The sequence below is a fragment of the Brienomyrus brachyistius genome, chromosome 22 (genome assembly GCF_023856365.1).
Source record: "Brienomyrus brachyistius isolate T26 chromosome 22, BBRACH_0.4, whole genome shotgun sequence".
NCBI lineage: Eukaryota > Metazoa > Chordata > Actinopteri > Osteoglossiformes > Mormyridae > Brienomyrus > Brienomyrus brachyistius.
The window spans coordinates 19,384,755-19,404,966 of record NC_064554.1 but is presented as its reverse complement, the minus strand read 5'-3'; the positions used below and the strand labels follow the sequence as shown (position 1 = coordinate 19,404,966).

General features: G+C 42.1%; 2 protein-coding genes across 2 annotated transcripts; one reads left to right on the top strand and one right to left on the bottom strand.

Moving 5' to 3' along the window:
* Nucleotides 1–539: 539 nt before the first annotated feature.
* On the top strand, nt 540–2,078 carry med9 (mediator complex subunit 9). Its single transcript, XM_048991907.1, has 2 exons — nt 540–674; nt 1,500–2,078. Exons 1-2 carry the CDS (start codon nt 592–594, stop codon nt 1,714–1,716), a joined length of 300 nt encoding a protein of 99 aa, XP_048847864.1. The 5' UTR covers nt 540–591; the 3' UTR covers nt 1,717–2,078.
* Nucleotides 2,079–2,463: 385 nt separating this feature from the next.
* On the bottom strand, nt 2,464–3,978 carry LOC125718232 (dexamethasone-induced Ras-related protein 1-like). Its single transcript, XM_048991906.1, has 2 exons — nt 3,590–3,978; nt 2,464–3,433 (listed from the first exon to the last, which is right to left on the bottom strand). The coding sequence occupies exons 1-2, from the start codon at nt 3,858–3,860 to the stop codon at nt 2,907–2,909; spliced, it is 798 nt and encodes a 265-aa protein (XP_048847863.1). The 5' UTR covers nt 3,861–3,978; the 3' UTR covers nt 2,464–2,906.
* Between the last annotated feature and the right edge of the window lie 16,234 nt (nt 3,979–20,212).

The window sequence follows — 20,212 nt, the reverse complement described above, 5'->3', positions numbered from 1 at the left end:
GTGCATGCTGTATTTGGGCCTGGCCTTTGGGGTGGTTTGATCCTGGATATTTATTTCTTGCTCTTTAGGAATTAGTGTCATCTGAGAAGTTTGTCTAAAAGAGAACAAAATGTATCCAACGTTACACTTACAGTTTATTATTTATTTATTAATGAGCAACAACCTAAAATCATAGACATTTATTGTTTTTAAGTATAAATTTACGTCAAGTGTAAACTGAAAATCTTCTTACTTATAGTGCATTAAATATTGTACTTAATTCTTCAAATAAAAATTTTAGATCAAGACAATTTCCGTTAATTAAATTTAGAGAGCCAAACAAGGAACGAAGGGTTGAATTATTTTCAATCTTAAATGGTCTATTTGCAATTGCATTGTAAATGATCTCAATTAAATATGTAATACGGCATTTTACACAGTTAATTTTATGAAAGACTCTAACAATAGGTTATTATAAATATAACACTGCTTTCGTCTAAGCATAGCCTAATTTAAAGAACTTACGAGACAAAATAAAAATGCGCCGGAGACGTATGAAAGATGCGCCGGTGACGTATTAAAGGTGCGCCGGCGGTGCCAAGTAGTGGAGGAATGATGGCAGCAGTACCGGCACAGCAAGATTCAGAGGATGATGATTACTCTTTACTTCCCCTCGTTCATGATATTATAAAATGGTAAGGGCTTTTCCAGTTATGGAAAAAAACAATCAGTAGACGAATGTCATGGTAACTCTACTTTAGCTAAGTAGCTAGTTGCGGTAAATAAACATGGGGTGCTTTCAGGATAATAGGTATAGCATTTCGGGTACCTAGCTAGTTGTCTCGTTTTTAAAAGTAGGAAGTTAAGGCTCTTTATGACACAATTTCGCACATTTCCTTGGGCTACGCAAATGAAGAATGTGTTAGCTGTGTAACTACAACGCGTTTTTTAGTTAACTGCAGGATTGGCAACTTTGTTCTGCTAGCTGGCATGAAATTTTCAGTTCGAGACAAGTCTTCACACGCATTTACGTATGTAAGAGTTTTATTACCTTGTAAATAGTCTGTACGGTTTGCAAGCTCAAACTACCCCAGTGAGTTTGATGTAGCCAATTTTAGGTTTATAATGGAATAATATAGATTTGCCGTAAGATTGTTTGCGTGAATCTGAAAGCTTGAGTGTCGCGCAAGATGCGTGAAAGCTGGCAGCCCTGTAGCTGTTTTATCGTTCTTTGAGCTAGTTGTGATCTTTACAATGCAGCTCATCTAGAAATCTAGTATACGTCGTATTCTTATCTGTTAATGTTCTAAATTTTGTTATATATATTTTACGTTACCCCAACGTAAAAACATCTTAAAATCGACATGCGATCTCATTTTGGGAGACAACCTTATTTAAATGTTACATTTTAGTTTAAATAACTTTTAAATATCGTACCCGTTTAGGTAAATCATGACGTCATATTTAAGCAGTAGATTACATTTTATTAACCCGTTCTGTTTTTCTGTCGTATTTTGAAGCATGGATAAAGACAGCCAAGATGTTCACCAGGAGATAAACAAGCTCAAGGCAAGGATCCAGGAGACTCGTGAGCAGATCTCCAGCATGCCAGGCATTGATAAGAGCCCTGAGGAGCAGCAGCAGCAGCTGCAGAGCCTGAGGGAGCAGGTGCGCACCAAGAGCCTGCTGCTGCAGAAGTACAAAAGCCTGTGCGTGTTCGACATCCCCAAGACCTAGGAGCCACCCGAAATAATGGCAGGGGATCGAGCCTGTAGTGCCACCATTTTTAGGCATCACCGGAGCTGGGAGACCCTGAAAACTCTACTTCTGTTTGTATGCAGCAATAATTATTTAGTGTGAAATGGGACTGGAAGAAAATGTACATTTTGTATGTGACTACTTGCCATGAATGTGTTTTCATCTATAGCCTTAGGTTTTGTGTGTAATTGTATATACCTGTAACATAATGCCCTGTTCTGGACCTGCACCACAACTCTATTTGTGGCTTTTTTTATACTGAACTATAGTCTGTTTGATTTGTTCTCTTTGTAATATGTGGTTTAATAATTAAAATGCAGCCTTTTCTGTGCCTCCATTCAGGCCATTGTAATATTCTTATCTTGGAGCATATGCACATATGTTTATTTAATCGGCTTCTGAATTTTGCTTTAGATTTGTAAATCCTTCAACACGAACAAGTGAACAGACACTTTGTTTCAAAAATGTTTTTAGGCACCAATGTTTTTTTGGGGACAGGCATGGTGTCTACTGTGGGTAGGAGATTTGAAAGATCTTGTTGGCTGTGCTGAATGTTCTTGGAAAGTTTTTAAAAGGGACTGTAATTTTTGCATACCTACAAAATTATGGAATAAATATATAATGAAATATAAAACCGTATCAACTTCATAATCAGCCCCATCTTAGTCTGTTTGCAATGGGTTGTTCTTAATTACAATCAAGTGCACCGACAGAGGGACGAAAAACTTCACTCATTTGTTTATTGTTTTTTTTGCAAAAGTAAATCTCACATATAAGAATAAATATACATTCACAAATACATTTGTTCATGTTGCAACAAACATTCAAGTTCGGTCCTGTTATAAAATGTAAACAGTACTTTTCACATTGCGCTTCACTGGAGCGTCCGTTTCGCTTTTTAAGTTACGGCATATTTAAAGTAACACATATGTAGGAGGCTGAAATTAAATTTCATTTGGCGTCCTTTAATAACATGTAAGCGCCTGCCTTCACAAGAATGTAAACCTCGGAAACATAAGTGTCACGATTTCGGACGGTGCCGTTTTGACCCATTTTTAATGCCCCTATTTCTGGATTCAGCGCAGAACAGCGGCCACGAAGCACTGACTTGCATTAGTCTAATTGCGCCGCTATACTGCATCCCGTGGTCCACCATCAAGGCGCAGCTTTTAGCTGATAACGCATCTCTCTCTGTCCTTCGCTTGGCTGCCGCCGATCGCTTTCTCTTTTATGTACATCAAGTCACTGTGCACGCTGGGGCGCCTGGCGAATGGAGCCACTATCCCGTACGATTCCCCGTCTTTGAACTTCTTGTTTTTCAGTGACTTTCTTTGTAGCATGTCGCAGTACTGCTCCGACACTTTCCGGTGAAGGTCCGGGCTCATTTCGTTCGGCAGCTTGGCCAAAGTGAAGAGGGCTCGGAACATCGAGTCCACGTTGGTGTTGCGCTTGGCTGAGATGTCGAAGTAGGCGCACTGTTGGTCATCAGCGACCAGTTCCTCAATCTCCTCCGGACTCACTTCTCTGCAAAACTCCCGATCGCTCTTGTTCCCGCATATAACCAGCGGGACGTTAACGTTTTCTTTGGTTTTGTTTTTCAAACAGGACTTCGTCTCGTATATCTGCTGCTTCAGGCGTTTAACCTCCTGGAATGATTCTCTGCTGTCCAAACTGAACACCAGGATGAAGACATCACCTGAAACAAATGCAACGTAACATGTAATTACTTCGTACCATTTCTTCTACAGTACAAGGGCTGTAACAAGTAGTTCAATGCAAAATGCAAAAACAAATTTGGCTTAATTTATCTGATGTGCAAGTGCCCAGAGATAAGTTTCAGAAATCAGTTTACCTGTAAGTATAGATAGTCTCCTCACGGCAGGAAAGGGGTGATTTCCAGAGGTGTCTAAAATGTCCAGCTGGTAAACGTTTCCCTTAATGCTGTAGAACTTCCTATGAAAGTCCTCTATTGTCGGCGTATATTGCTCCTCGAACCTTTCATTTAGAAACCGGGAGATGATGGCCGTCTTGCCAACTTTAGTGGAGCCCAGGATCACCATCCTGTAGCAGTTTTTTGCGGGGATGTCGAACTCGTTTTCCGACGGTGTCATTTTCTTGATCATGGTCGCAACGTTCAGATTCAGTAAAAGAATCAGAAATGTAAACCCGTGAAACGGGGAACTATTTCAGCTAAACGATTTCAGTAGCCACGTCTTGCTTTTCTGAGTCTTACAGGTGGTTGCCTGGAATTTATAGAGACTGCTGACCCCTCCTCTCCCCACGCGTCACGGAAGACGCAGCGCCCCAAACTGCAAGAGGGGAAAAAACACTGGTTACTAGTTTCTGCGTCAGTCTATACTCCGACCGAAAAAGGTCGAAAGCCAGTGAGGATAAACTAAAGATAAATACTACTGTCGACATGCTTCTCTACATAGAGCTTTTCAATTATGTCACATACAAAAAAATGTTACTTTACATTTCTCCGTAATGGGCTTATTTCTCCTATCTGCCGATATTTAATGCACACTGGGAAGGCTTTCCCCCCCACAATTTAAGATTTAACTCCTAAACGGCGAACAACACCTACCTCCGTGCCATACCAAGCTACTCATTAATCCTATATATGACGTTAGCAAAGATTTTCTAGATTTTTACGCTCTTCTGTATAAGAAGATCTGGTAAAATACAGGTACTTGGAAATATTGCGCTGTAATTGCTTTGCTGTATTTTTTAAGCAGTTGAACTCAAATATCAGTTTACTTTATTAATTTCTAAATGCAATTATGCATCGATTTAGAAGATGTAGATTAAAGTTTTTTCAGGTCTGTACAAGTTGTTTTAATGCACAAAATGTTTCCAGGCTCGAGTTACGAAATTTGCCTTGTACAAAATTTGCCTTTCAATTTTAAGCCTTTCGAAAAACGTACACGCCCTTTCCACCATGTTACTGAGGGAATACACGCACGATGCCTGGTTTCGAGCACAGTTCATATTCGGTTACACACCTTTATTAGGTTGAGCAGCACGCGCCTTTTGCGCTTGCTGTGCCACAGGGGGCGCTCTTGGTTCAAGACATTTTGCCAAAGACGCTCCGGGAATTTACACACTTGTCACACTGTTTAACGTGGTTGAAAGAACTTAGCAAAACCTAATGGATGGATGGATGGATGATTAACCTATTGTTAATCACTAACTCACAAACTCATTGTTTCATATAGTATTATGAAATATTAAAATTTACAATCGATAAACCCTTCCAAAACCAAAAATATTAATATATTTAACAGAGAAACTTAAAACGCACAACAACTTTTTAATGTTCCTCTTTGGTTATTCATTTTTCAATCATTGGCTGTATCATTAGGTAAAGATAGGCCTAGTTATATTCTTTATATATATATTGAACAGAGTTTGGTCATTGTGCCCTGCAGAATATGATCTATTTCGTCTGAAGGCTTCCCTGTTAACCTTATATGACACAGTCGTGCTGTAATGTTTTGGTCAGTATTCAGGTTTGTTGCAGAGATCCATTTGGAACACAATGTTTCCCTCTTATTGGTCGACTTGCAGTCACATGATGCATGTTAAGGTGGGTAAATTATGCCAGTTAACTCTCCTTGTCGAGTAAGAACCTGGACACTCACAGGTCATTGTTATGCCACATGCTGCTCTGTCCCAACATAACGATAAACAGCAGGTTGATCACGTAGCAGTAAAGGCTCAAGACAATTTTCCCAGATTACTTGCTAGCGGTGCAGAGACGGCTCAATTGAAGTATATCTGTCTAAACGGTCTTGGAATGTGCGACTGAGAAGTTCATTCCCACCATCCTTGGCAGGGTTTAATACTGCCACGCTGCTTGGGCTCATCGCTCTAGAGGGGCACTGCCAGGCAGTTTGCACCAGAGCCACTTTTAAATCCAGTCTTTTATTGACCTTTTGCACCTAACAGTTTTGAAACAGTTTTAAAGGAATTTCACAAAAGAAATAATTTGCCATGAGAAAGTTACTAAGTCTAACACACAGCCTTTTTGTTATTAATACTACTTCTACTGGTACTACTACTATTACTAATAATAAAAATGAAAGTTACATTTGAAGGAATGAAAGTTACATTTGTGTAGCGCTTTTCTAGAAATCCAGAGTGCTTTACTTAACCAATGGGGAGCCACTTCAACCCCCACCATTGTGTAGCCCCCACCTGGATGATGCAACTGCAGCCATTCTGCGCCAGTACGCTCAGCCCCCAGTAGCTAAGGTGGTGAAGGAGCTGGACAGAGTTCAGCAGTTAGATATAGGAGATGGTTAGGAGGCCAGAAAATGACAACAACAACATAATAATAATAATAATTTTATTATTGTTGTTGCTGTTCTTGTGGTTATTACACTATGATTTATCCAAAGTGAAGTGTTGCCCATTACAGCCCTGAATGTTTATTTTGTCTTGTTGCATATTAGTGCACAAATAATCCAGTTATAAATCTGTACTAAATATAATTTAAGGATCCTGGAAGTTTGTACAGTAACACCACACCCATTATCCAGTACAGGGTTACAATTCACATATATACAAATTCAGGGACATCAGTCTTAAAAAGGGTTGAGGTCATATAACCAACCCTGTTACAAAGAAATCCAGGCCAGAGCAAGTCTTTCCAAACACATGACTCACTTTGACTAAGACCAATGTGATTTCGGCAGGTAGATTTGTCACGGCCTATTTTGTGTTTAGGCTGTGGTGCTGCTCTCAGTACAAGTCCTTACAGGTGCCAATTAACGAGAGAGAATGGGCCTCCTGTGTTGCTCTGCATGGGAGGATTGCACATGCTGGACATCTGCAGTAATGCATGAACATTGTATTATAATGCCAGGCTCATTAATTTTGTAAGCTTAGCCCTTAGCAGTAGGTGTGCCATAGAAGTAGTGGGTAAAATTAACAGAGAGAAATGCATTCTGGGAATAATGAAACAGTTTGTCAGTTCATGCAGTTATTGTAATACTTTCAATGTATTTAAACAGCAAATAACAATGAAGATCTTACATTTAGATTGCTGTAATGCAGAAATACAGAAACGACAGAGTACCAATGGTTTACTTATATCCACGTGACTCTTCTTAGAAATTAAAAATTCAGCTTAAGTACTTTATCAAAGGTACAGTAAGGACCTCCCTGAAGGGAGCTAAATCCTTGTGCCTTAAACCAAGGACATAAAATAAGAATGAGGATTATGCTGAATTGTCCAGAAGCTCCACACCACATCGTTTAAGTGCCACATGAACATCTCTTTAGTGTTTCTGCAACCTACAAGCAAAGACAGCTGATTTTATTGTGCAGGGAGCTGCAATTAGTTTTCCACCGTTAAAGGTGTAGAAATAGCATACATTAAATAAGCCACTAGGCATCGCAAGTACTGGAGCGTTTCTGTTATTGCATCATGCTGTGCAGGAGCCAGAATTGTAGGGCGTCTCACCATTTCTCATGTGCCTTCGTGTCTCCGTCTGCGTGCGAGTGGAGGATTACCGCAAGAGACGGCCGGCAGGCTTATTGAATGCCAGGTGAGCACATGACGCTCCATGCAAGGTGATAACTGCCATAGACAACAAAAAGTGACTGATGGCCAAATGGATGACCAGTGAGAGGGATTACAGTCGCTTGGCTGGCAGGAGGCTGTCACGTGTCCAGGGGGCACGGAGCCACTGCGTTAGCAGGTCTGAGCAGAGGGTGGGGGGGTGACAGAGAAGGTATGCCAGATGTGCTTTCAGTCTGGTCCTCTAGGAAGATGGAGGGACCAAATGTCCCATCATGTCCAAGGGTCTGGGCCATGTAACACAAGAACACAAGAAAACACTGCTACAGACAGTGTTTTTGCAGGTACTGCTACAGACTGGCTCAGTGGGCTAAGCCTGTGTGCCTGTAATCAGAAGGTCACTAGTCCCAATCCAGCCTTAGCATGAATGTGGGTCCTTGAGCGAGGCCCTTAACCCCCAGCTCCCTGGGTGCCCCAATGCTGCTCTTCATGGACAGTTTACTCTACAAAGTGTGACTGCCCAATAATCAAAACTGATACAATCCCCCCCAAATAATCATGCCCCCTCTAAACCCCCCCCCCCCCCCCACAGTGTTCAAACTAAAGTTACACCCTTGGATGAAGGACAACTTGGATGAAATGACATACTTTTATGTCATTGAATTCCCAGAATGCTGTTTTCCTGCAGTCCATTCTCTTTAGATGTCCAGTCTTGTCATTAATTATACGATTTTCCTTCCATATGCCATAGTTTCGACTGAAAGGCCTGTGGACAGTTTGGCCTTGAATAATTGGGCCCCCACCCCCACTTAACAGTAATGATTTCATTCAGTAATTATATCACTGCGGGGTTAACACAGTTATTACGTTATTATATTAAAGCAGTTATTACAGCTGAAGGAAATCAGCCATGCAGCTTAAGTTTAAATGATAATGCGCATTGATTTATAAACCACAAAGTCAAAGCTCATACCTTCTTTTGAGTTTTAATCCCTGTGCTTGTTTGTTTTGCTGTCTTTTGTTCTGTAGTCAATTGCACATGGAACGAATGTGAGTATGGCCGCCTCCCTTTGACTGGTCCTCTGCTCACTTTCTCTTTTCCTATCTTTGCATTAACCTATTTTTGTGCATCTTGTGCAACAGCCCAGATGTTACCCTAAATCTTTTGAAGTCGACTGGCTGTGATGCTAATTGCATTTCTGCAGTTGACCCCATTCTTTGCTAATTGCGTGTCTCAATGAGCCGAAGCTTTTAGCTGAATTCCTCTTTCATGGATCCTGTTCACGGGCAGTAAGGGAAAAACATTAACTATGACATCACAGAGCTACCAGGAGCTGAGTACCAACACTAGCTCTAAATATCGTTTGCTACACTGTGTTTCAATATAAACTACACATTAGCTTCTTACTTTGATTGAAGTGTAATGCTGTGATGCCAATTATTCACACATTATCTGTTCCACTTGTCTCAATTGAGGGTAACAATGTGTGTCAATTATGTGCATGGAAATTTATAAAAAAGGGACCATCTTTGTTATGCAAAATGAAAACAAATTAAAGATGATGACTACACACCACACATAAGTTGAAATATTAATGGCTTGCCACGCAGGCTTTCTACTGTTCCTTACTGTCCTTCTTGTTCCTTTGCTTCCTTTTCTCTCTCTCTTCCACATGTGTACGGCTTGCTTTTGCAAAAAAACAGCCCTTGACCCAGTGAATTTAGACTCCCTACCAATCACCTTTGTAGCATTGGTTTCAGAGGAGAATAATAACGACAAAAGAGACTGAAGAAAATAAGCATCCACTTCTAAACTGGACCAGGCGGTCTGACAATGCTTTTCTCCTGATGCTCACATTAAGGCTTTGTCATTATGCTGAGAAAATGACAGTGTGATTGAAATACATATCCGCCGTACCATTATGTAAATTAGTGTTAGTGGGGAACTATTGTGTGACATGCTGAAGCAGGGACATATCGGCAAATATGTTTTTCTGAGTCCTGCGGTCTGTTCGTTTCAGTATTTCCATCATCACCCGACCTCTGTGTTCCTCCCATCTGCGTCGTTCTGCTGCCCATCTGTTTGTGCCCGCTTGCCATATAGCCAGCCGTTCACAAGTATCTGGGGAAACTGGGTTAATGACAAACCCGCAAGGGGGACGGACATCTTCCGGCCTAAAAGTGGGCCACGCCAGAGAGGTCAGTGTTTCCTTACAGACGATACGCTTGCACTCAGAGTTTCACGTTCTTAAAAACGCTGGAGGTCATGATTGCTGGGATCACCGTGAACAGGCCGGCTGCCAAAGTGTACGAAATTGAGACTGAGTGAGATGTCGAAAAGGCTGATACATGGAACTGGCTCAGTGGAATCATGAATCAATGACAGCCAAAGCAATGGTGCATGAAAAAAGTGAAACAGTGAGTCCCTCAACACGGTCCTACAGACGTGGGTCGCAAACCTGTGCCGCTACTGTGATGTGATCTGTGTTGCACCATCTGCCACCCACAAAAACAGCAAGTCCACCTCCCCGCTTCCGGCTGCTTTAGTTTAGGCTTTCAGGCAAGTCTGTACTCACCTGTAATTGGCTGGTGAAAGAATAAGTATGTCCATCCCACATCTGAGAGAGAAAAGGGGGCAGAGAGAATTAGTGTGATCTGGCTCTCTTGGGATTTCTGCATTTTTTTGGTTTCGTTAGAGACCAGATTGTTTACTTTGTATAATCAACCTGGTTTGCCCAAATATTAAAAAATAATAATTCTGGCAGGGAAATTTATCATGTTAACAAATTGACATTATTATTATGTCATTGATTAAGTTAACACAAGCAGTGTTTTGATAGCCAAATGTCAGAGTAGTTTGAGCAAAGACATAAGATTCCTTCCTGTTTGTAAACAATGTGAGAGTTAGGGTTATGATGTCGCACAGAATCAACTTAATTGCATGTTCCCCACAAGAAACAATACGTTTCTATGATAAGATATATATTTTCGCTCAGTTTTGGTTAGCTTTGTCCTTTTTTTGCACTGGATTTGTTGAAATCTGTTTGTTAAAGAAATAAATGGTAATATAACACTTACTATATAAATACCCCAGAGGCAAAATCAACAGCTTAAACTGTGGAGTTGTATAAAACTGTGCAACTTAATTTTTTAATCGCTTCACTGCCCTAATAATAATACTTTGTTTCACCATTGTATGAGATGAGAGCAATGCTTGGGTTCTGAGGGCAGGGTCTGCCAATTTATTTGGCTTTCCTGGAGCAGTGTTTGGGGTTAAGGACCTCGCTTATGAGCCCAGTGGAGATACAGTCATTCTGCCAGCTGCAGCATTTGAACAGGTGACCTTTTGCTCACAGGTAATCTGCAGAACCACACACAGCCGCAGAGGTGTTAAATGTTATATCAGAAAGGTGTGAGTAAAACCCCCTGGTCCATCCTCCAGCTGCCAAGCCTGATAGGTCTGTTTGCATCTGGAAGAATGAGTTGTCGCTGTGATGTCAGCCAGTAGGAATATCACCATTATTTTGCTTTGTTTTCTGAAGACTGCTGTCATTTTGGGGCGTAAATTCAGGACCCCTAGTCAAGTGATTAAAATTTCCACAGCTTTCGTTCATGGGTTCTCCTTGATTTGGAGAATGTAGGCCACAGCTGTCCACAGGGGAGCTGAGCAGCTGCTCATAAATGGGACTCAACAGCTGAAGAGGCACAAAGAGATGAGGTGTTTGTGGAGATAATGATTTTCCAGCAGAGCTCCTGCCTAGCAACAGCAGGCGACAGTCAAGCTTGGTCACTGTCACCATGGAGACAGGTGCCAAGCGCAAAGTTTGTCCTCTGAAAATGGAGATTCATCCTAAAACTCTTGCCATGATAGCTGGCGCTATTGTTAGCATTGGACATGGATCCTATTATCTTTGTTATGCAAAAACCATTTTCTTAGATCTTAGATCTGAACTCTATGGGGGAAATCACAAAGACTGTGGACAGTTTCCCCACCCAACCATCAAAAGTTACACACTGTGAGGAGTGTTTACCCTCACTTACAGATTTGGTGTAATTTGTCATGCTTGTTCCAGTCCCTCCCTCCTTCTACAAATTTTTCCACCTCTCAGTTAAAAATGACAGGTCACTGGGCAAACTTAACAATCATCTCATCATTTCTGAAAGCTGGCCAATGCAGTGGCTATTTCTACCGGGAAGAGTTTCAAAAATGACAGCAGACTTATTTTTAGACTACTGTCCAGATTTACTTTCTGCTTTTCTGCATTGGTTGCAACCATCCAATGCAAAATAGGAGAAAAAAAGTTTTACATGGATGTACTGGGGTGGCCCTGAGGAGAGGTTTGGGAACCGAAGCCTTCAGCAAGATATCACTGACTTTTTGGAGGACGGAAGAAATTCTTGTTAGTTTTTATTGTATTGCTTTCAATTTCCTATATGTTATACTATTAAACTGTGTTTTATTCGGAGCAAATATACACTTACTGCCAGATAAACAGCTGTAAACATTTTGCGCAGTACTGTACCTCAAGGGCTGTGCATCATTTCCTCCACACACACACACACACACACACACACGTTAGAAACTTAGAAAGTGCAGAGGTGAGTCTTACCAAGAACCCAACAGGTAGCATCAGTCTGGCCTCTTTATGGTCTGACTCATGCTCACTCCGACTTTGTACCCCGGGCCCCCTACCCCCTACCGTCCACCCCAGACCCCATAATTGGGGAGGATGGAAATTTGCCATGGCGCTAAAATCTGGGGCAAGAAGGATGAATTGTCACCAAAACAAGATCGCCCGCTAGAGTGTCGATGGTCATGTAACACCCGTGCCCCCCCTTCACGCTACTTCACTGTGACCCATTTCGTGACCCAACTCGAAACAACGGGCACCCAGCAAATTAAACGTTTCAATTTTTGCTGCTGTGAAGAAGGGATCAAAAATGTGTGCTGAAGTTGGATGGGATATAAAACATTCGGTTATATAAGGGGGGGGGGGGGGGCGCTCAGTCACCAGGATGCAGCATTTTCCATAATAGCGAACTTAACAAAACTCCTTTGTTGGGGAAAAAAATGTAAAATCTGCTTGCTTGATGATAATGACTGCCACAAAAGCGAAATTTCACATCTGCGCTCTGTCCTTTAAAAGCATGGATTATATAGTTGCGTCACTATTGTATTTTGACACAAATACCAGGTGAGATACTGAGACACAAGACAGCTAGTGTCATTTTCCACCATCTCTCATTCACTTCTTTTAAATTGCCTCATTAGAAATGTAGGGCAGGACTTACTAGGGCTGATAGTAGCAATGCTGTTACAGCAGTATTTAATACTCTTAAATAATGGATTTCCATAAAAGGCTATGGCTGCTTTTCATTGTTTAATGCGAAGAACATGACCCACTGAGGCACTAACCAGTCAGTAGGGGCAGGTGTCCCATCCAATCCTTCTTACAGGGTGTGGTTTCACATTCAATGACTCACTAATTAACCCTCCTAAAGAGTTTATGGGTGTGTTGAATGGTGTGTGGCTCTTTGGATTAGGTGCTTGCGATTGGAAGGTCACTGGTGTAAATCTCGTGTCTGGCAGTGATTTCACCGTTGCGTCCTTGAGCAAGGCCTTTAATCCCAATTAGTGCAAGGACACGATCTGACACTGCTCATTCAACTAACCAGTAAAGTTACAGTCACAGAGTACTCAATGGGTTGGTTGAAACAAAATCTTGGTCTGGATTTGAACTTTCTGGAATTGAACTCTCCATCTCTGCTCAGATCAAGTTCACACACCCAACTGAGGTGTGACTTAATGGCCTAAAACTGGGTTTAAGGTGGTGGTGATGCCCAGAGCCACTGTGTTTAGTCTTCAAAATATAAATAACATCATTTTGGCTGTATTATGGCTAGATCCACACTTGGACGTCTCACTGGATGGAAGCATCTGCTAAATAAATAAATGTAGAGGTTCCTCCTCCCGCAGGGATGTCTAATTTATGAGTCCAAAACTGCAAGTTAATAAGTCCACTATCGCGGTGAGGCGATGGAGTGACTCACATGGCATAAAATGACAGCCATCTACACCTGACGGTCTTGCAAACCATGGTTTCATTTTCGCTAATGAGGCTCCCATTCAGTTGCATCTTGCATGTGGCTTTTTGGCATGATGATCGACACCAACTTCCATGCCATCCGTGGAAGAAAATCTCAGCATCGATGCAAAAGAGGAATACAAAAAATGGCAAAGAGCTCCCTTTCATACCAGGCTGATCATGCCTATTACCTGCACCACTGAATGTGTGGTTCCCCACTCTGTTCCGATTATCGCTTCAAAGCTTCTAAATAAGTCAGTTCCTCATTCTCCTTTCTTAAGAAGAAACCTTTCTGCTTTCTGCTGATTTCCTGGCATGGCAGAGTAATAGCAAGAGTTCCAGCAAAAGCAGACTCTTTGCAATAATTCACGCTTTTCGTTGCCATTCTGGGGTTTATGAAAGGAAGGACAATTAATGAGAGTCGGGAACATCATTCTAGAGTAATAATAATAGTAATTACATGCGGCACTGTATTATAACATGGGTCTAGAGCAGAGGTCACCAACCTTTTTGAAACTGAGAGCTACTTCACAGGTACTGAACCGTACGAAGGGCTACCAGTTTGAAACGCCCTCCTAAACCCATCTAAACTTCATGTTTAATAAACATGTTTTAAATGCTTGTCATTTTCAAATCTATATAAATGCAAATGTGATTAAAGATGAAATGCAGCAAAATAAAATTAAATATTAGATGCTGCTCACTGGTGAGTTGTGCTATTTTTAGAACAGGTCCTTGGGGGCATCCTGGTGCCTGCGGGCACCATGTTGGTGACCCCTGGTCTAAGAGCCTATGCTGTGGGAGGCTTTGGGTACAAGGCAAGGAACAACCCAGGATGGGGTGCCAACCCATGCAGGGCACACTCAGGCACCATTCTCACAACATAGTACCTTCAATTAATCTCAGCATGTTTTGGACTGTGGGGGGGGGGGGGGACTGGAGGAAACCAATGACAACACAGGAAGAACATGCACACTCCACACACATGGAGCCATGGTGGATACTTGAATCCTAGTTCCAGGGGTGTGAGGCATCAGTACTAACCATCATGCCAACACAGTTTTGCATGTGAAATATAATTCATGGTAAAGGTCATGAGATGCCTGGAGCCACTCGCAGACGGCACAGTGAGGGAGGCAGGGTTACATACAGAAAGTCACTTTCAGCTGGTACCAAACAGTAACAAACACATTGGGGCCCCTTAGTTGTGAGGCTTTATTGCTGATTATATGGGCAAAAGTTCACAGCTGGCATCTCTGTTAGAGCCAGGGTTGCCAACTTTGGTCAGCTGGTTGGCATGAGATTTTACATTTGAGACCAGTCTGCACACACATGCACATGTATGCAACAGTTTTATTACCTTGTAAATAGCCTGTAGGGTTTGAAAATTACCCAACGCTTTTGATGTAGCTAATTGTAGGTTTATAATTGAGTAACATAGATTTCTTGCGTGAGTGTGAGTCGGAAAGCATGAGCGTCACACCAGATGCGAGGGAGTTGGCAGCCCTGGTTAGAGCTGACCAGACGTTCACTGCTGCCCTCAGGGTTGCTTCCATAAAAGAAAGAAGGACAGAAATGAAATCAGGTCCTCTCATCTTTTTGGCTGAGTCATGGCAATAATTCTAAAATTATATGTCATCTATTTCTGAGCACGGTTGTAATTCCTTGATTTTCAGAAAGTGGCATCGGGTCATAAATGCACAGGAGTCACCAGGCAGCAAATAACCTGGACCAAACATCAACTAGTGCTCATTTTGACCTATTTTCTGAAGACTCCCAAAGCACGGTCAAGATAATATCATTATCTCTGTGAATATGGAGGTGGCACGATGGCCTCGCCCTTGCAGTGTTGGGGGTTTAAATCTCACGTCACCACTTTGTGTGTGGAGTTTGCATGACCTCCTTGTGTCCTGTGAGTTTCCTTCCACAGTTCAAAGTCTTGCAGTAAAGTGCTCTGGCATCCCGTAATATATACCCACGGTATATAACTTAGGGTCACGATACACAGGGCAACAATTTGCGCAATGTTGCAGACTGATGTTGCTCGGACACCTTCACATCGATATTGGGCAACAAAATTCTATTGGAAAAACTGTGATTGACAGTGGAAAGAGGTATGACTGCAGATTTACACTTAAGATTACATTCACTTTTATTTATTGTCCAGATAGTTTCGAATCAATGTACAATTCTTAGGTACAACTGTAATGTTTAAGCTGCTTCTGGTTGCACACAGCAAAGGGTACAAGTTGCAAATTACATGTTATCTGAGTGACCCAAAATAAAGCATAAAAATGTGAGGCTGCTATGGATGTGATCTGAAGGTTGTCAGTTCAATACTCAAAACCAGCAGAGTGATTTCACTGTTGAGCCCACGACCAAGGCCCTTAGTCCAGTGATTGTCTGACCTGCCATTCTTAAAAATGTATATCACCGTTGACAAAAGCGTCTGCTACATCAGAGAGGACCGATCTTATCTTACTGGTGTGTATGCAGGTTTGTGGGATATCCCTTAGGTCAGCTAATATTCCAGGTGTGAGGACTTTTCAGCCAATCAGTCCACTAATCAGTAATCTAATTAGGGAGTCGCAGCAAAAACCTGCACACCTAATGGTCCTTTCTGGATAAGATTGCCCAAGTCTGTGCTAAATATATGTATTTGCTTTATATATTACTATGAGAAATAATCAACATGTGGTGCTCATGTCACTCCCTTTATAAGTTCATCATTACCAAAGAAAAAACTGGACTATTCCGGATAATTACTGTTCACACCTGCTTATACTAACTGGGTGTTTTACAGAAGCAAATCAGGTTTAGAAGCAGCAGCTCTTGGGCTGGGTGTCCAGCTCCTGAACCACTACCCTGTCTGAATAAAACAGCCCTGTTTGTGGCATATAAAGCCTGACGATGCATTAGCTTGGTGTGTTTTCAGGCCTTGTGTTTGTAAGCTGTGTGTGGGGTGTAACCAGGGTTATGAAACACTACAAAGGTGAGAAACAGATGAAGGTCCGCTATCAGTGCCGGGTCCCTTTGGGCAAACAACTTGTTCCTCTCATCCGTGTGCCACCGACATGCCGCTCGGCCTTCGCTTATTTGGTGAGCACTCAGGCTGGAAGGAAAAAAATACATTTTAATCCAAATCATCCCCCCCCCCAAGTCGTGCCAGATTCCACAGATAGGGCTAGCCAGCTGGTCTTAGCACTCACATTGCAGATGATGGGGCAGGAAGACTGGATCCAGACGCAGAGCTGGTAATGGGCGGGGAGCAGCAAACAGCCGCAAGATGAAATCAGGAGAACAGGGCGAGACTGTGAGTGAGGCAGACAGGCGTGGGTAAAAACTGTAGCATGGACAGCACAATAGGGAAAATACTGTATATTCACCAGGTATAAAATGACACTTGCTTTGTGTATCAAAGTGAAAAGTCAACCTATCTTTTATTGACAGCTTCAGATATACATCGCGTGAGTCGTACATTCATACGAGTCATACACTCAATTGATATGTCTTTCTCATTGGCTGAGGTGCAAATGAAAAATAAGCAACACACAGAAAATAAATACTAAGACATATAAACATAATATAGAGATTATATTTTAAGAGAGAGATAAAAGGCTACATTTACCCTGCTGATTGGTGGTGCACAAATCAAGGTTGTAGCCATGGAGTCAACATTGGGAAGGGGACCAAAGCCACATTTATAATATATACTGAGGGGCACATTGTGAGCACATCTGAATATTGGGGGGGGGGGCTTGTCCCCCGATATATAGTTACAGCCTTGGCACAAACTGGATGCAGAAGTTTAAGCGGAATGTGCATTAAATAAATAGATTTATATATGGTGTTTTGAATATATTGTTCATATAACATAAGTGTTGTAGCATTGATTTATGTACAAATGTAAAGCAGGTTTTAGACTGTCAAATACACATTGTATTTATGCCTTTTGTGTGTCTTTCAGAGTGTTTGCCTGCGTGGACTGAAGCTGCTCAGGTTTTGGGAGCACGGCCGCGAGCTAAATGCAGCCTCATCGTCACGCCCGTAACGCGTGCTGTGCCCATCTCCTAGCAGGGAGAAGCCACCCTCCAATGCAGCAAATTTACTAAAGCTCTTATGTAAACAGGCAAGCCGGTGCTTCTGATCCAAGCCAGCCAGCACCTGTCCAGGTGGCAGAAGGCTCTGCCTCTCTCTCGCTGCTCAGAACACAACCAAAGAGCAAATTTCCACAACTCACTCAGTCCACGGGATACATTTTTGGGACAATTTCTGTGGATGTGGTGAGTTCTTGAAAAATAACGAAAGTTTTATGATGGATTACATGAGGACTGAGTGGTTTTTGGTTCCTGATCCTATGATATATGAGGAAGCCAGACTCTTCTGGAAATTTGATCTTCAGTGTTTTTTGTATATGCTACCATTAGGTAATATGATAAAACAGACATAATATAGCAAGCAAATATGATGTCAGCCTTAACTCTTGTATCAACGACACCCATATATATATTTTCGCTACACCAAATGACACCTCATCTATTGTCACTTTAGCTAATTGCTTTAGCTAATTGCTTTAACGAAGTGAAGACTTGGATGAGGCCTGCAATAATCACTGCACTCTGCTCAGCGGGTCTGACCCTCTTCCTCGGAGAGCTCAGCCTATAACCTGCTGTCTTCTTGGATTCAAGGCTCTCATTCAAACCACATGTGGATGCGGTACTGCAGATGTGCTTCCTACAACTAACAATGCTAAACAAACTTCAAACCTTTTCTTACTGTTCAGAAGTCATTCATGTTTACAAGCCATGTTGGACACTCAGATCACAGAAAGCACGTCTCCTTGTCATCCCGCTTATAAATAAAGTAACAGTTGGTTGCTAATGTCTTCAGCTACAGGGTCTTTGTATAATAGGGAACAGTCTGCTAGTTCATGTTCGGAATGCTGAATCTCACTGAAGGCTATGATTTTATTCTATAAAAGACGATATCTTTTAGGGGTGTTATGATACTATTTCCTTACGGTTCGGTATGTATCGTGGTCTTGGGACCACGGTAATGGTAAGGTTTCCATCCATCCATCCATTTTCCGAAACTGCTGAATCCCACCTGGGGTCGCGGGAGGGACCAGAGCCAATCCCAGGAATAATGGGCACAGGCGGGAACTAACCCTGGGCAGTCGCCAACACACTACAGGGCCACACACTCACACGCACACACTCACACGCACACACTCACACGCACAGGGCCAATTTAGAGTCACCAACCAATCTGTCCTGCATGCTTTTGGACCGTGGGAAGAAACCGGAGCCCCCGGCAAAAAGCCACGTGAACGCGGGGAGATGGTAAGGTTTCTGTATCCTTAAATTTAAGAAAAAAAAACACATCAAACTTTAATTAAACAATGAGCTCCTTATTTTTCCTAATAACTGTACATTTTGCTTGGTCACAATATGTTCACTTTACCATGTAATGGTTCATGGTATATTATTCTACCACTTGGAACGCCCTCGACAGTACAATACGCACACGTGAACCACAGTATTACGATATGCCTGTCATTTTCCTATACGTATGGCGGCAAATATAATCCCATATTTTTCTCAAAAAAACTACATCTAAAAAACTTGATCTGTCTTGTTTTCGAAGGCTGGATTTCAAATGTCATTATACAACAGCAGATGGCTAATGAACGGTTCTGGTGTGTTTGTCCATCAAGTTGTCAATGCCTCTTCTGTCCTTTTTTCCCTACATGTCCGGATGGTGCCAGGGCTGCATATAGGCCCAGGCAAACGAGGCAGCTAGCAGCTTAGGCCTCGATTGGTACAAGGGAGCCCCGATGAGGTCTAATACCCCCCCACGATTGGCAAAATTTACCATGGGGGTTCCCCTCCCCCTCCTAACTGGAGAAGCCTCCCTAGGTCCTGGGTGGGAACCATCTGATTCCATCTTTGCGGCTTACAAACTGTGATATCTTGAGTGCAGCCTGCAATCTGCAGACTCACACAGACCTGAGAGCAGAACTCTTGGTACCTCCAGAGGTTTTTCATCCCTTTTATCAAACATTTTAGCTGTAAAAAGTTTAATTAAAAATAAAATAGATTTTTTTCTACCACTTTTGAAACGATGTGTCAGAAACACGCAGAGGTCAGAGCTCTCAGTCAAACCACATGTGGATGCGGTACTGCTGATGTGCTTCCTACGACTAATAACGCTAAACAAACTTCAAACCTTTTCTTACTGTTCAGGACACAGAAGTCATTCATGTTTACAAGCCATGTTGTGCAACCTCATAATCTCATTGATAATGCCTGTGGCGACAAGTTTTACAAAAAACGCAGCTCTTTCAAATGTTACCACACTATTATTTGAAGGAGGCAAGGCGAAGAGCTGCTGTTCCACTGTATAAGACAGCAGTAGAAGTAACACTGTTTCCTGCTTTAAGGCCCCCTTGCTGCAGGGTGGCCTGGACATGTGCCTGTTTTCTCTCAGATGGTATCTGGTTTGATAAATGAATTACCTAAGCTTTTACGGAAAAAAAGTGTAATAAGAAACACAACACTGCAGTGGCTGTTATGCAACTGGATCACGTGGCCTAATGGATAAGGCGTCTGACTTTGTGTCCGACGATTGAGGGTTTAAGTCCCTTTGTGATCTGTTCTTTGGGCAACTCCTGTAGCTACAGCACCTTATATAAAATTACAATACTTAGGAAATTACAGAAGTTGTCATTTTAAATAAAGTGCATTTATTCCTTTGTGGATAACCCACCTAATTAGCACCGAAGTGGAAAATCAGTCCAGTTATCTTAGTCTGGCAACAGAATAGCAGGTGCACAATGCAATTCACATCGAGCTACTGTAGG